Here is a 14485-nt window from a genome sequence, read left to right as displayed (position 1 = left end):
AAGAGAGCCATTTTTTTGTGTATAGATAGTATGCGCTTGGCTAAGAAGCTCATAACATTGCCATCCGGAAGTATAACGGACCAACACACAAAACTGTGTTTATCCATGAACATTTATAGTCAGGTTAATACAGTTTAGTGAGCATTACTCATAAACGCGGATGGCAAAAAAACAAAAACAAAACAATTACAAAGACCTGAGTGACGTCAACTAAGAACTATCTATTAGTTAGTCTATCTATCTACCTCGACTGTTATGCATTGTGACTTGTATTGTACGTGTTGGAAAAGTCGCGGTCATCCCTGCCTTGCTTGCCGCTGTGTTTACCGCTCTAATCCCCTTGTTTTCTCTTCAGATTTTCATTCCGCCGCCTTGTCATCACTGTTATCTTTGTGTGCCGCTTATGTGGTCTAGTTGGTATGACACTCGACTACGGACCGGAAGGTCGTCCAGGGTTCGAGTCCCGCTCTCTGAGCGGGGGCACAGTTGAGTCATTGGAAAAAAAGGCTCTTTTCTTACATTTTCTCACCGTACTCATGTGTAAAATGAGTACTCGGCTGTTAACAGCGTTGTCTCTGTCGGAGAAAAAAAAAGAAATAAGATATTGCCTAACAGGCGCCATGCCATGTCTCGTCCTACTTGTTAAGTGTTGCTGTTGGCCTGAATCCTCTTGTATAACGCTTTGAGCTCATTTAATGGATTTTGCTCTATAATAATGCGAACTACGTATTGTGTCACTTAAAGTTGAGTTATTCTGGGGGGGGGGGGGGGGAGTGATATTGAGCTTTTATATAGCGCAATATCCACTAAAAGTGCTCAACGCGCTTTACAAGTGGTCCTTGACCAACAGCAAGACTTAACATGTAGGACGGGACATGGCGCCTGTTAGGCGATATTACATTTTTTTTTCTTAACTCACATTTTCTCACAGTGCTTAGATGTAAAACGTGTGCGCCTGGTCCGAAACAGCATCGATGTCTTTGTCGAATAAATACTGTATTGCTGTAGTATGTCTGGTCCTACATGTTAAATGTTTGTTTTTGGCTTGGGAAACTCTTTCAGTACCTTTTTTTTTTTACATTGCGCTATATAAGGGGGCAGCGTGGCTCAACGGTACGGTCTTTACTTTGTACCCGAAAGGTACCGAGTTGGATCGCCCGCCGCTGCACTGTGTGGCCTTGCCAAGTCACCTTGCCCTAGCTCAATTTGCGGCGCTGCACTGCGGCTGACGCCTGGGTTATTCGATCCAGTCTTCCCTTTGAAATAGACCCTAGAGACAAATTTCCCCTAAGAGATGAATAAAGGGAATTTTTATTTTATTTTATTTTATTTTATTATTAATTTATTTTTATAACAGCTTAATTTTGTTGTTGGTATTGTTGCTGTTATTGTTGTTGTTGTTGTTGTTGTTGTTGTTGTTGTTGTTGTTGTTGTTGTTGTTGTTGTTGTTGATGATGGTGATGGTGTTGGGGTGGTGGTTGTTGTCATCGACGTCATGGCGTTGGTCCTAATGTTTGTCTTTAATTAGCTGGGCGGATTGCCTTGCTTTCTCTAATAGTCAAGAGTAATCTCCCGCTGACCCCGGGCTTATTAGTGCTGCTGCCGATGACTTTGGGGGGTGATACAAGTTCTAACGCTCGAAGACGTCTCCAGAGTCGTTCCCCGTATTGTCGCCCCGTGGACGCTTTTCATTACTTTTCTTGTCTTCTTTTCACTTACATATTTCATTGTTTGTCTTCAATTTATATATTATATATTATATATATATATATATATATATATATATATATATATATATATATATATATATATATATATATATATATTGCCCCATGACTTACCCTGCTATTTGGTTCATGAATCAGAGTGAAAGTCAAGGAGGATTGACTCAGGTCTGAATGAGTACAGGGCTTTAATAGGCAGTGACGGATATTGTAAGAGTATGTATTGTACAAAATTGATGTCTAGCAAGCGAGTGGTGGTACTGTATGAAATGGAAATGTTAATGGTTCCGTATTATGACCAGTAGGAAAGGGGGGTCTAAATGAAACATCGTTAAACGCATTGAGCATGGTAAATCCATGGAAATGCACTGTATAAAAGTTAAAAATTATTTTGTATATGAAATAAGTAAACCTTTTTTTTTTACTGGAGCGCCTTTGTAAATTTTCATTTCATTTTATTTCATTTTCCAGCTGCTCCTTCTGAACCTCTGAGGAAGACGCCCAAAGCCAAGAAACGAAAAGCCGTCGACGCGGAGAAGACATCGGGAGAAGGAGAGGGGAAGGAAGGGGAGGAGGAGAAGCCTGCCAAGGCAGAAGGAGGAGAAGGGGGAGAAGGAGAAGAGGAGGGAAATAAGGACGACGCCATGTTGGGGAAGAGAAGAGGTCCCGGTGGGGAAGGACCACCCCAGAGGAAGATGAAGAAGCAGAGTGGCCCGCCCGAGCCCAAGAACGCGATCCAGCATCTGAACGAACTCAAGCCTGGGACGCAGTTCACCTTTGTCAGCCAGACGGGCCCTGTACACGCACCGGAGTTCGTTATCTCTGTGGAGGTAAGGCTGGCTACCGGCTCATACGAGGAGCTTTTATCGCTGAACGGTATTGAACAATACGAATTAAATAGCCTCAAAGAAAGATGACAATACCAGACACGGGACGTTTCGAACACATAATCCTTCTTCATCCGACCACAAAAACATTTTTTTTAAATAAGAAGAGCTTTTATATAGCGCAATATCCACTAAACGTGCTCAAAGCGCTTTACAATGGGTCCCTGGCCAACAGCAACACTTAACATGTAGGACGAGACATGACGCCTGTTAGGCGATATTACATTTTTTTTTCGGACGGAGACAACGCTGTTAATGGCCAGGTACTCATTTACATCTGAGTACGGCGAGAGCATGTGAGTAAAGAGCCTTTTCCAAGGACTCAACTTTGCGCCGAGCAAGGCTAGAACCAAGGACCTTCCGATACGAAAGCGAGTGACCTACCACAAGACCACATAGCCGCACAAAGTGTTGTTCTTTTTAAATCTTTTTTTTTTTTTTTTTTACTTATTATTATCCACAATTATTACAATTTCCTTGTTATCTTCCTTGCATTACTTTTCATCAATTGATCATTATTATCAAATGGGGAAACCCATAATTTCCCAGTATTATGCTGTTTATTTGTAGAGGTGGGGGTTGTATGGGTGCGCGTGCATGTGATCGGATGAGTAATGAGTAGATAGGTAACTCAAATCTAGGGGAGGTGTTATTAGTATATTATTTGTGTAAACGTGGGATGGTTTGTGTGTATGTGTGTGTGTGTGTGTGTGTGTGAGAGAGAGAGCGGAGAGATAGAAAGAAAAAATGAGAGAGAGAGAAAGAAAAAAAAAGAGAGAGAGAGAGAGAGAGAGAGAGAGAGAGAGAGAGAGAGAGAGAGAGAGAGAGAGAGAGAGAGCGCAGTCACAATTAATTTCCTGTAACAAACGACCAGGTGTGTTTTGATTACTCATCGTTTGACACGCTTGGTGTTTCCCATTGTATACCAGAACTCTCTAAACAATTTATAGTTTTCTATGTTGTTATCAATCAACACGTTTTGTGTGTGTGTGTGTGTGTGTGTGTGTGTGTGTGTGTGTGTGTGTGAGAGAGAGAGAGCGAGAGAGAGAGAGAGAGAGCGAGAGAGAGAGCGAGAGAGAGAGAGAGAGAGAGAGAGAGAGAGAGAGAGAGAGAGAGAGAGAGAGAGAGAGAGAGCGCACTATGTCACGTCGGCATTTGCCACAACTTGGATGTACATTTTTTTTGTAGATTCTGTTTAAAAAAATTAACAACAATCGACACTTAGATAACCACGCCTCTGGGACAGTCGTCATAATGTAAACAATGGCAGTGATTGGTTAACATAGCAAACTGCGACAGGTTTTACTATCGATGGTGTATCTATGTCTTAAGTAAAATACCCGTTGCTCTACAGCGTGATCAATAGAACCAACACAGAAAACTATGTGTAAACTTAAAACGTTAAAATCTGATCGAGAAAATCGTGTAATAAACTTGTCATCCATTTGGCGGCATAAAAACAATAAATGATCAGAGACGGGTCTTCTATCCCCCTATATCTGTTTTCCAACTTGCTTTCTGTCTTTGTCTTGGAATGAGTTTACTTGGTTTTGTCCTGGCCCTGGCTGGGAGGGAAACAGCCAAATGTATAGTTAGTTTTGGGAGATATTTTTTTTCCTTGTAAATCATCTATCTGTCATGTTATGCACTGTGTTATGTTTTGTTTTATGTATTATATATGATTTGTAAACATTTGAGTGTATTCCTCTTAGTGGGGACCTGTGCTTGTGTCTGGATGAGACGTTCAGGTGATCTCAAACTAAGTACACTGATAGCGTGCTCTTGGAATCTCTATCTGTTCCCTATTAGAACACATTCCCCTTTGTCTTACCTTTTCTTGGATGCTTTAATTGTAATTCTAGAACTTTTTACTATCCCATTTTCTTCCGTTTTACTGGCGCTGATATGACCTTAATGTGTTCAAGCGCCGTAAAACCCACAAAAACAAAAACAAACAAACAAAACCCTTAAAAACATAAACACAAAGTGTCAAATCAGGGAGGAGATATTGGTGTAAGATAAAGATATGAAAAAATCTTGTATGAAATTGTGCCAGACAAAGAACAGCTTCATACACACTTTTTCAGATCTTTATTTCATGATTGCCATAGTTCGTCATAAACTCGTTGTTTAACTTGCCCCCCCCCCCCCCCCCCCCCCCCTTCCCCATTCCCTCTCTCTCCTACTAATAGGTGAATGGCCAGACTTTTCAAGGCACAGGTACATCAAAGAAACTAGCCAAAATGGCAGCAGCTGAATCGGCCCTCAAGTCTTTTGTCCAGTTTCGGGGTGAGTCATGATGACGCACGCCCCCCTCCCCTTTATGACATTGTCCTCCAAAATCTCGAGGGAAAAAAAAAGATTATTATTATTATTATTATTATTATTATTATTATTATTATTATTATTATTATTATTATTATTATTATTATTATTATTATTATTATTTATTATTATTATTATTTCATATAGCGCCAGTACCCACCAATAGTGCCCAGAGGTGCTTTACAATAGTTGTTTTTTATTTTTGGTATCACACAAGTTCATTCATTCGACTACAAAATCACCGCAACAGTCACACAAATATATTGTTTTTTTTTTTGTTTTTTTTTTGTTATAATTGCTTTATATAGATGTATATTATAAGGTACGCTCGCAGACTTGCCTTTGCGAATTTGGGTTCCAACTTGAGATCAATATATAGATCTTCGATTCACTAACCCTTTCTTGAAAACAAAGTTCAGTTCAGATAACCATACCAGGGCTAGTATTTAAATGGGTTTAAAGTTAAAGCATTTTAAAAGAAACCGTGTTAAAGACAATTTGATAATTTTTAAAGGTGGTCATAATGTCTTCTGTGTTTTTATCCACGGGAGGCTAGTATTTAAAAGGGTTTAAAGCATTTTAAAAGAAATCGTATTAAAGACAATTTGATAATTTTGAAGGTGACCATATTGTCTTCTGTGTTGTTATTCAGGGGAGGCTAGTATTTTGCCGTATTGAAAAACAGTATCTGCTATGTGGTTAACATTACATGTACTGTGTTTGTTAAAAGAACGGCAGTATTTAAAGGGGTTTAAAGCATCTAAAAAGAAATCGTATTAAGACAATTTGATAATTTTTAAAGGTGGCCATATTGTCTTCTGTGTTTTTATCCACGGGAGGCTGTAATTTATTTTAAAATTTTTCTTCTAATTTCAAGAAGGCAGATCTGGCATCGTGTTTCTGATTGACCCTTTATCGAAAGATAAGAAATATAATTTTATATATGTAAAAAAATGAGATCAACAACAGTGGTATAGGGAAAAATAATAATTGGTTTTTATATTTGCCTCCCATCAGTTATTTACGTATGTTTACATTTCATCACATTTTTCATCTTCAAAACTGCCGGTGGTTGGATGGGAGCATCACCCTTGAATCATATACCTATGATGTTCGCATGGGTATACGATCCGATAGTGATGTCGTTTCTTCTTCTCTTTACTAGCCTATCCTGCTTCTTTGGTTTGTGATTGTATTTTTGACAGGGGATTTTTTTTTTCTGTAAATCTTCTGCCTGTTTGTTCTTTGTTATTTATAATTTAGCTTATGATATCTTTAGGTTATGATTTTGATTTACATTTGTACTATTTTTGTTAGATTTCTTGTTTTTTTGTTTCAGCGGTCTCTCATATAACCTCAATTGTGTTGGAAGAGACCTAAAGCAACAAACAAAACATCTTCAAAACTGATATTGAAGCAGCTATTTACTTGCATTTTATCACCATACTCAAGCGTATGAGGAATACTTGGCTGATTGGCACAGCGGTATGGCCTTTGCTCAGTACTCAGACGGCAACCGAGGTCATCAACTCTCTTGCAGCGCTATGTGCGTGGCCTTGAGCAGGTCAATTAGGTCCTAGCTCACTATGCGGCGCTGCATAGCAGCCGGCTATCTTCCCTTGGATTAAACACTAAAATTATAATATTTATTATTATTGTTATTCTTCTTCTTCTTCTTCTTCTTCTTCTTCTTCTTCTTCTTCTTCTTCTTCTTCTTCTTCTTCTTCTTCTTCTTCTTCTTCTTCTTCTTCTTCTTCTTCTTCTCTTCTTTCTTCTTCTTCTTCTTCTTCTTCTTCTTCTTTTCTTCTTCTTCTTCTTCCTTCTTCTTCTCTCTTCTTCTTCTTTTCTTCTTCTTTTCTTCTTCTTTTCTTCTTCTTCTTCTTTTCTTCTTCTTCTTTCTTCTTCTTCTTCTTCTTCTTCTTCTTCTTCTTCTTTCTTCTTCTTCTTCTTCTTCTTCTTTTTTCTTTTCTTCTTCTTCTTCTTCTTCTTCTTCTTCTTCTTCTTCTTCTTTCTTCTTCTTCTTCTTCTTCTTCTTCTTCTTCTTCTTCTTCTTCTTCTTCTTCTTCTTCTTCTTCTTCTTCTTTTCTTCTTCTTCTTTCTTTTCTTCTTTCTTCTTCTTCTTTTCTTCTTCTTCTTCTTCTTCTTTCTTCTTCTTCTTCTTCTTCTTCTTCTTCTTCTTCTTCTTCTTCTTCTTCTCTTCTTCTTCTTCTTTCTTCTTCTTCTTCTTCTTCTTCTTCTTCTTCTTCTTCTTCTTCTTCTTCTTCTTCTTCTTCTTCTTCTTCTTCTTCTTCTTCTTCTTCTTCTTCTTTTCTTCTTCTTCTTCTTCTTCTTCTTCTTTCTTCTTCTTCTTCTTCTTCTTCTTCTTCTTCTTCTTCTTCTTCTTCTTCTTCTTCTTCTTCTTCTTCTTCTTTCTTCTTCTTCTTCTTTCTTCTTCTTCTTCTTTTCTTCTTCTTCTTCTTCTTCTTCTTCTTCTTTCTTCTTCTTCTTCTTCTTCTTCTTCTTCTTCTTCTTTCTTCTTCTTCTTCTTCTTCTTCTTCTTCTTCTTCTTCTTCTTCTTCTTCTCCTTCTTCTTCTTCTTACTTCTTCTTTCTTTCTTCTTCTTCTCTTTCTTCTTCTTCTTCTTCTTCTTCTTCTTTTTTTCTTCTTCTTCTTCTTCTTCTTCTTTCTTCTTCTTCTTCTTCTTCTCTTTCTTTTCTTCTTCTTCTTTTCTTTCTTCTTTCTTTCTTCTTCTTCTTCTTTCTTTTCTCTTCTTCTTCTTCTTCTTCTTCTTCTTTCTTCTTCTTTTCTTTTCTTTTCTTTTCTTCTTCTTCATTCTTTTCTATTCTTTTTCTTTTCTTCTTCTTCTTTTCTTTTATTTTTATTATATTATTATTATTACTAATGCCTCTACTACTACTACTACTACTACTACTACTACTACTACTACTACTACTACTACTACTACTACTACTACTCCTACTCCTACTCCTACTACTACTACTGTGAATGTGAGTAAAAGTCTTCCCAAATTTCGTGTTTTTTCCTACATTTTACACATCGCTGTTGCCTTTTAAGAATCTTACAATAATTTTAAAATGCATATTGAGTGGACATTATACTCTGTTTTTCATGCCTGCCTTTACTTCTGCAGATGCCTCAATGGTGCACGGCATTCTGGGACGTGGCTTCCTTCCACACACAGCAGACTTTACCGCAGACACAAGTCTACCCCAGACGTCAGACTTCACCTCTGACATCGACATGGATCTGGCCGTTTTCCCCAAGATCGAAGGAGGACAGTCTAGCCCTGGGTAGGTGGCGGTTGTGGTGTTGGTCTCCGTCTGTTCTTGAGTTACAATTCTTTGCATTTCTAACAACCTTATTATTTTTTTTTTTTTAAGGGCGGGGGGGGGGGGGGGGGGGGGGGGGGGGGTTGCAAAGGTATACAATGCTTTTCCTTTTGTTTAATAGAGAAAAACACACTGCTTTTATTTTAGGGACAAAAATTGTATAAATGTAATATCCACATTTGTGATGGTTGGAAATAACTTATACAAAGTACATTAATTAAAAAAAAAAGATATGTCACGTTCCCCTCAATGCAATAAATCATTTATTTCACAGATCTGACGCTACTGTATACCTATTTATTGTATATCGGGGAGGGTGAGGAGGGAAGGGTTATAAACCTTGAAAAGTTATTCTGAAAGCATTGCATGTAATGTAAAATCCTTAGCCGAGACGGGGGCAGAAAAATGTATAGTTCCCTTTTATTATAGTTTTTTAGTTTTGAATATTATATTTACTTTGTAAGCATTTTGGGTGTGTATCCTTTATAGTGAGACCCTTTGCTTGTGCCTGGAGGGGACTTTTAGGTGATGTCAATATATATAGGCATATTGATGGATTGCCGTGGAATCCTCTGTCCCTTGTTTCAACCTGTCCCCCATGTTTGTTACACAAACTTTCATGTGTTGGTCGCTATTGTTGGTTACTACAACTGATGAGCTTTAATCAAGCACATTCAGCATATGTATCTATGGACTTGCACTTTACGGAGACTTTGGATTCTCACAGAATAATTGGTGCTAGTTTTTCTTGTATTAAAGACGCAGCTACCTAGTTACTGCGTAGCCATAGTTAAATTATAGCCTGACATTGAAACTCAAAAAGACTGGCATTTTGACATCATTATTTGGTTTTTGCACCGCCTAGTGAGTTGTTGTTAGGAGTGCTCATGGAAACAAATGGTCCCATTGGTTGAACTATTGAATACAACTGACGATTTGTTTTCTTTTGTGGCCAATAAGTTAACGATGGCTACAGTTACTGCTTGGTGGACAAGGAGTCCAGAAATATCATCTGATGTACAATGAAGGGTTGAATAAGGTTCGTTTCTGGGTGCCCTTGGACGAGGATTACACAACAAGAAATGGCTAACCCAAATTTCAAGAAACGTTTATCCTGGCCATTTTGAGTTACAACAACACTTTCTTTTAGATTTAAACATAGTCATTGAAAATCAGACAGGTATCAAGTGGTGCAACTCACTCATGTACAAGTACCAAGTTTGTCTTACTATTCATAAGTAGCCTCCCCTTAATAAAATCACACTGCAAAGAAACTGACCCACAATACAACTGTCATAGTATATTAAAATTATTTGGGGTTTTTTTTGTTTTGTTTGTTGTTTTGTTTTTTTGAATGGGACTGAGGGGGGAGTGATTCTTTTTCTTTTTAAATCGGTTTCCTTATATTTTTCATGCCTGTAAAACTACTTAATTTGGGGATAACTAGAGTGTCGCATTATAATTTAATTTCTTCTTTTATATTTTCCCCCTTTGTCTTTTGGATTGGACGGTGTCAGGTAAATAAAGGTGGATTATGTGGTGATGTGATTAAGTTTCAAATGCCTCTACACACCATTTCACTCATTCATTTCAGCGAGTGATAAGGAAGCAAATTTTGTTCTTTCAGATGTCAGTCTTTTTATAGCCTGGTTCTCTCAGTAACTCTTGAAGATGTAAAATAAAATGAATATGGGGAATACAGGGGGTCATATTTTTTTTTAAAATTCAATTTAAAAAATTTTTTTTTGCAATCAGTGTCATTCAATCAGTCACTGATCTTGCTCAATGCTGCTTTACTTTGTTTCAAAATGAGGCATAGTAGCAGTATCAACTGGGCTATCAATCAATTAATCAGTCCGTGATTTGGTGTTCCTGGGAAATTTTTTTGTTTATATATTCTATTAATTGCGTTCGATAACTCGCACATACAGTCTACTTGTCATTATTGTCACCGACTTATATCTCTCACTATTACCAACGTTCACGATTCTGCGATGCGACATTGCCTTTGCTTCTTTTTTTTTTTCTCTTTTATAATTTATTTCCTTCATCCCAGCCACTCACCTGCCTGTAGCAGGCACTTTTCCCTCATTATCTTGAGTGACCGTCAACTCAACTGAAATACACTTAGTAGTATCAGTGACCTTTTCGTGCTTTCTAAAGTTTTAGGTTTACTGTATAAAGAGGAATTTCAGAGACAGGTACATTTTGCATTGACTTGTTCATCAGGTTGTCATAGATGAAATGTTGCAAATTCACCTCAAACATACTTAGTATGAGTGACCATTTCCTGCTGTTTAAAGTTTTAGTTTTACTATAATATAAATGAATTTCAAAGACATTTACATTTGTTATTGACTTGTTCATCAGGTAGTCATAGATGAAATGTTGTTGCACATTCAAAGTTTGCCCTGTGTACGGTATTGTGCATAGAATGTGACCAATAATCGTCTTAGAGCGGTATTATGTCCGAATGACTCCAATGGTTTTAATTCAATTGTAAGCTTAAACTTACAGAATTAATATAGACTTTGAGTTGGTATAAATGCCCTTTTTGATGAGAATGATTTTTGTTCCTTATACTTCCCATGACCCGTGATGCCGGAGTTTTATTCTGTTTCTATTGGATGAAATAGACAATAGCAATTGCTTGCTACTGTTTGGATAGGAGGCTCGTCTATTGCAAAGTACTTTCCACCAGATTGAATATACCCAGCTACCCAATCATGCTGAGGGGGGTGTTGTATGTCAGAAAAAAAATCTCGACATTACCCAGGATCTATCTCGATCCCTTTGAATGTGAAGCAAGTGCAACTGAGCTACTAACTAATTATGACCACTTCTTATACTTCAAAGCAATATAATTTCCTTTCTCTGGTTGTTTCGGTTTTAAACTCAATATTCATCATCTAGATTATTCCAACGTGATTTTAAGATGGCAGTCTATGGATCAATTTGATGTACCTAAATTCTTTCTCGGGATTTTTTCTTTCTACTCTTTTGCATTGAAATTTTAATTCGACACAACATTATATTGAAACAGAATCACTCACTTTAACATGAAAAAATATTTAAAAAATAAAAAAGAAAAGTTTTCAAAACATGTGATCATTGCAATTAGTATAAGTTCATAGTATCTGGATTTAGTTGAATCACAGAAGGTTCCTAATTTCATGGCTTTTTCAATCACATTATACACCAATCGATGTGTTTGTTTGGATGTGGAAAGGATTTCAAATACTATTTGGCAGATGTTTATTGTTCTGTTGGTTTGGGTTTTTTTGAAAAGAGAAAAAAAAAGATTGTTGTTGTTGTAAGTCACTTGCGTTTTATAAAAATCTGAAGAGACTATATGAAACAGTGCCAGACAAAGCAAAGGGTTTTAAAATACAAGAAAAAAATTTTTAAGTCAGCGTACTCGAGCGAGGTAGGCTGATTTTTTGGGGATGTTTTTTTTTTCCTTGTATTTTCCTTTCTGCTTTGTCTGTCACCATTTCATACACACTTTTTAAAAAAAAAATAGATTTTTATCTTAAAACAGTGCCTGGTTCCTGATGTGTCACCCTGCGTCGATATGGCATTCATTATGTCTGAATGAGCCAAGTGAACAGAATTTAGTTAAAATCTAAAAGATAAATAATTACGCATTTCTATTACTTTTTTTATTCACAAATATGACCCACTTCCCTTAAACGATGTTAAATCAACAAGGCTTCGTAAAGAATGTTACACTTGAATTTCATAATTTCATATTTTCCCCCCAATAGTCGTATTCAATAGAATGTTACAGACCTTCTACAGCTACAGATTTAATTGGTATATATACAGATATTTTTGAGGGGATACCAACTTTGGTCAAATTCAGATCATTTTTTTTCTTCTTCCAATTCTGATTTTTGAAACCAAATTTTAGAGGAAAATTGAGGAAATTATTGTCATTTTAGATAAGAGAATTAGAAGGTAAACGTGATTTAAATGAACTGCATTTCTAATAAAGTGTAGATTACATCCTTGTTTCTGAAGCACTAGCTCTTTTAACCCTCACCTAACTACTCATTGGAAAATTGTCACATTTGTTACAATGCAACCGTCATTTTTCTCATGCAGATTTCATTTCTTTTTGTTAAAGCTATAAAAAACTTGACATTCTGTATTAGAGCTCATATTGTCGGAACAATATTATGTATAGAATGTACTTGTTGCTTTTCTGTTTGCGTAAGAAAAATCTTTTTGTTTTGGGTGGATGTGAAGTTTTGGTGAAAATTCTGAAAATAGCTGGTAAGGAGAGGGTTGCTGAAAGCAGTGGAAAGATATTCTGATGTCAGGTCAAGAGTTATATTCCAGACCTGATCTGCCAACTACGACGAAAAATTCATAGAATTACGACATTTTGGCTCCAATTTCAGAATTTCATGATCATCTCTTAGTCTTTAAAACTTATTAAAAATGAAGGTTGATGCCTGAGTACATAATTTTAAGGATATTTTTCAAGTGTTATTTAATCATTATGGTGGTAAATTGTTGATCTTTAAAGCTAATTATAGAAACTTCTATTTTTATCTTTAAGAACTACGAATTTTTAAATTTTGAAGTTGGCAGGTCCGGTTATATCTGATCAAGGGGAGACGAGTTGTAAAGACTTAATAACGTTTAAGTGAAACATTGCAAATGTCGCTGCCTGAAGCTCAAAGAAATAAATAACTATAGTTAAATGGAATGGAAGCTTTAATTTGATTTTCAAAGATAGATACTGTGGACGTTTCAGGTTTCCCCTTTATCAACTAAACAATGATGAATGAAAAAACTAAAGATCTCATTCCTCTTTCATGTTTCATTTCATTCATCATGTTTTGTTGACAAAGGAGGAAACCCCAAAACGTTCACATTATCTGTTGTCATTAATTAAATCGCCACTATTTTGAGGACAATAAAGATTTATTATTATTATTAGATTGAAGCTTTCCTTCCATTTGACTATTGCTATTTAGGTAAAACGGATCACTGAAGTGAAAGAAGTATATTTATAGGAGGGAGGGGGTGAGGGCAGGCGTGCAGACTGATTGGTTAAGGGGTTTGGTTTGCTCTAGCATTTGAAGGGATGACACAGGCTTTTAACCCACTGTCAGCATCTGTTTTCTTTTTTTTCCTCTCATGGAGCAAAGAACTTATTCTTTCTTCATTGATCACTTTGTGGCTGTACTACATTGTTTATGTAACTGTCACCCGAGTTATCTTAGATCTATATTTTCTTCTTATTTTTTTCTTTCTTTATTTCTCTCTAATTTTTCTTTTTTTTTTCCTCACTGTAAGACAAATTTGTCCATGGGGTATTGATGAATGGAAGGAATTTTTAAATCAAATTATTTAAATATTTGGTAGTTTGACTGACCCATGTTTATCTGTGTGTCACCATATCATTTTCACAGTGATGTTGAGGGGTATAAAGTAATGATTTCTGGGTGAGATCTATTTTTTATTCCGAACTCGTTCTTATTACGTACGCACGCTCCTGGCCAGCTTGTGTGCGAAATTTGACGCTGTTCGTAATGAAAAACCGGGATCACGGCCACAAATTGTTTAGTGATTTCTTTATTGCCTCCTCTACCGTCCCTTCCCCACCCCACCCCACGCCCCCACCCCCCATGCCCCCCCACTCCCACACACATCCCCACACCCATACAGAGGCAGCATGGAGGACCCCACAGTGTATGCAAGCAAACCCAGAGCCAAGGTTTGTAGCCATCTTTATTTCTTCTATACCAATTAGGAACCAAGGGTCTCAAATTTCCGATATTTAGCAGATTTACGCTATTTCAAGTCCTCCACAATTTTCTTCTTCTTGGGCTTCAGGCTCTAAGTAGTATTGATACATCTTCAAAATTCTTTGTAAACAGTCTGGTTGCAAGGGGCTTATCCATGTTTATTAATTTAACAATTTTTTCCTTTATATAGTATGATTTGTATGTTAATAATTCTGTATTTTACCAGTACTGTCATTGATGAGGGCATATTGCCCCACTTTATTTATGATGAAATGCGCATTCCGCGGAAGCTGTGAAATATTCCTCCTTTTAAAAAATTCTGAATTGAGACCCATGGAGAACTAATTTCATTTTGTCCCCAAAGTCTTTGATAGGTTTTTAATGCTTATAAAAATCAGGGATGCCTTTTTCAGACTAAGGCTGGAAAACCGTTCTTATCTTGACTTCACCTGAGATCA

The 14485-nt window shown here is 36.7% G+C and overlaps 1 protein-coding gene across 4 annotated transcripts in view; it reads left to right on the top strand.

Annotated features, from left to right (window-relative positions):
• Positions 1-14485, top strand: part of LOC144958121 (double-stranded RNA-specific editase 1-like) — a 126396-nt gene that overhangs the window by 97208 nt on the left and 14703 nt on the right. For all 4 annotated transcript variants that reach the window (XM_078889801.1, XM_078889800.1, XM_078889802.1 and 1 more), the window contains 4 exons: positions 2196-2554; positions 4804-4900; positions 8067-8226; positions 13948-13996. In XM_078889801.1, the coding sequence (XP_078745927.1) occupies positions 2196-2554; positions 4804-4900; positions 8067-8226; positions 13948-13996 (665 nt within the window). The remainder of the gene's footprint in view (positions 1-2195; positions 2555-4803; positions 4901-8066; positions 8227-13947; positions 13997-14485) is intronic.

This window comes from Berghia stephanieae, chromosome 12 (assembly GCF_034508935.2).
Source record: "Berghia stephanieae isolate SIO BIC M18660-M18661 chromosome 12, UCSD_Bste_1.3, whole genome shotgun sequence".
Taxonomy (NCBI): Eukaryota; Metazoa; Mollusca; class Gastropoda; order Nudibranchia; family Aeolidiidae; genus Berghia; species Berghia stephanieae.
Note: the sequence above shows the minus strand (reverse complement) of the source record. Positions and strands in the feature narration are given on the sequence as shown.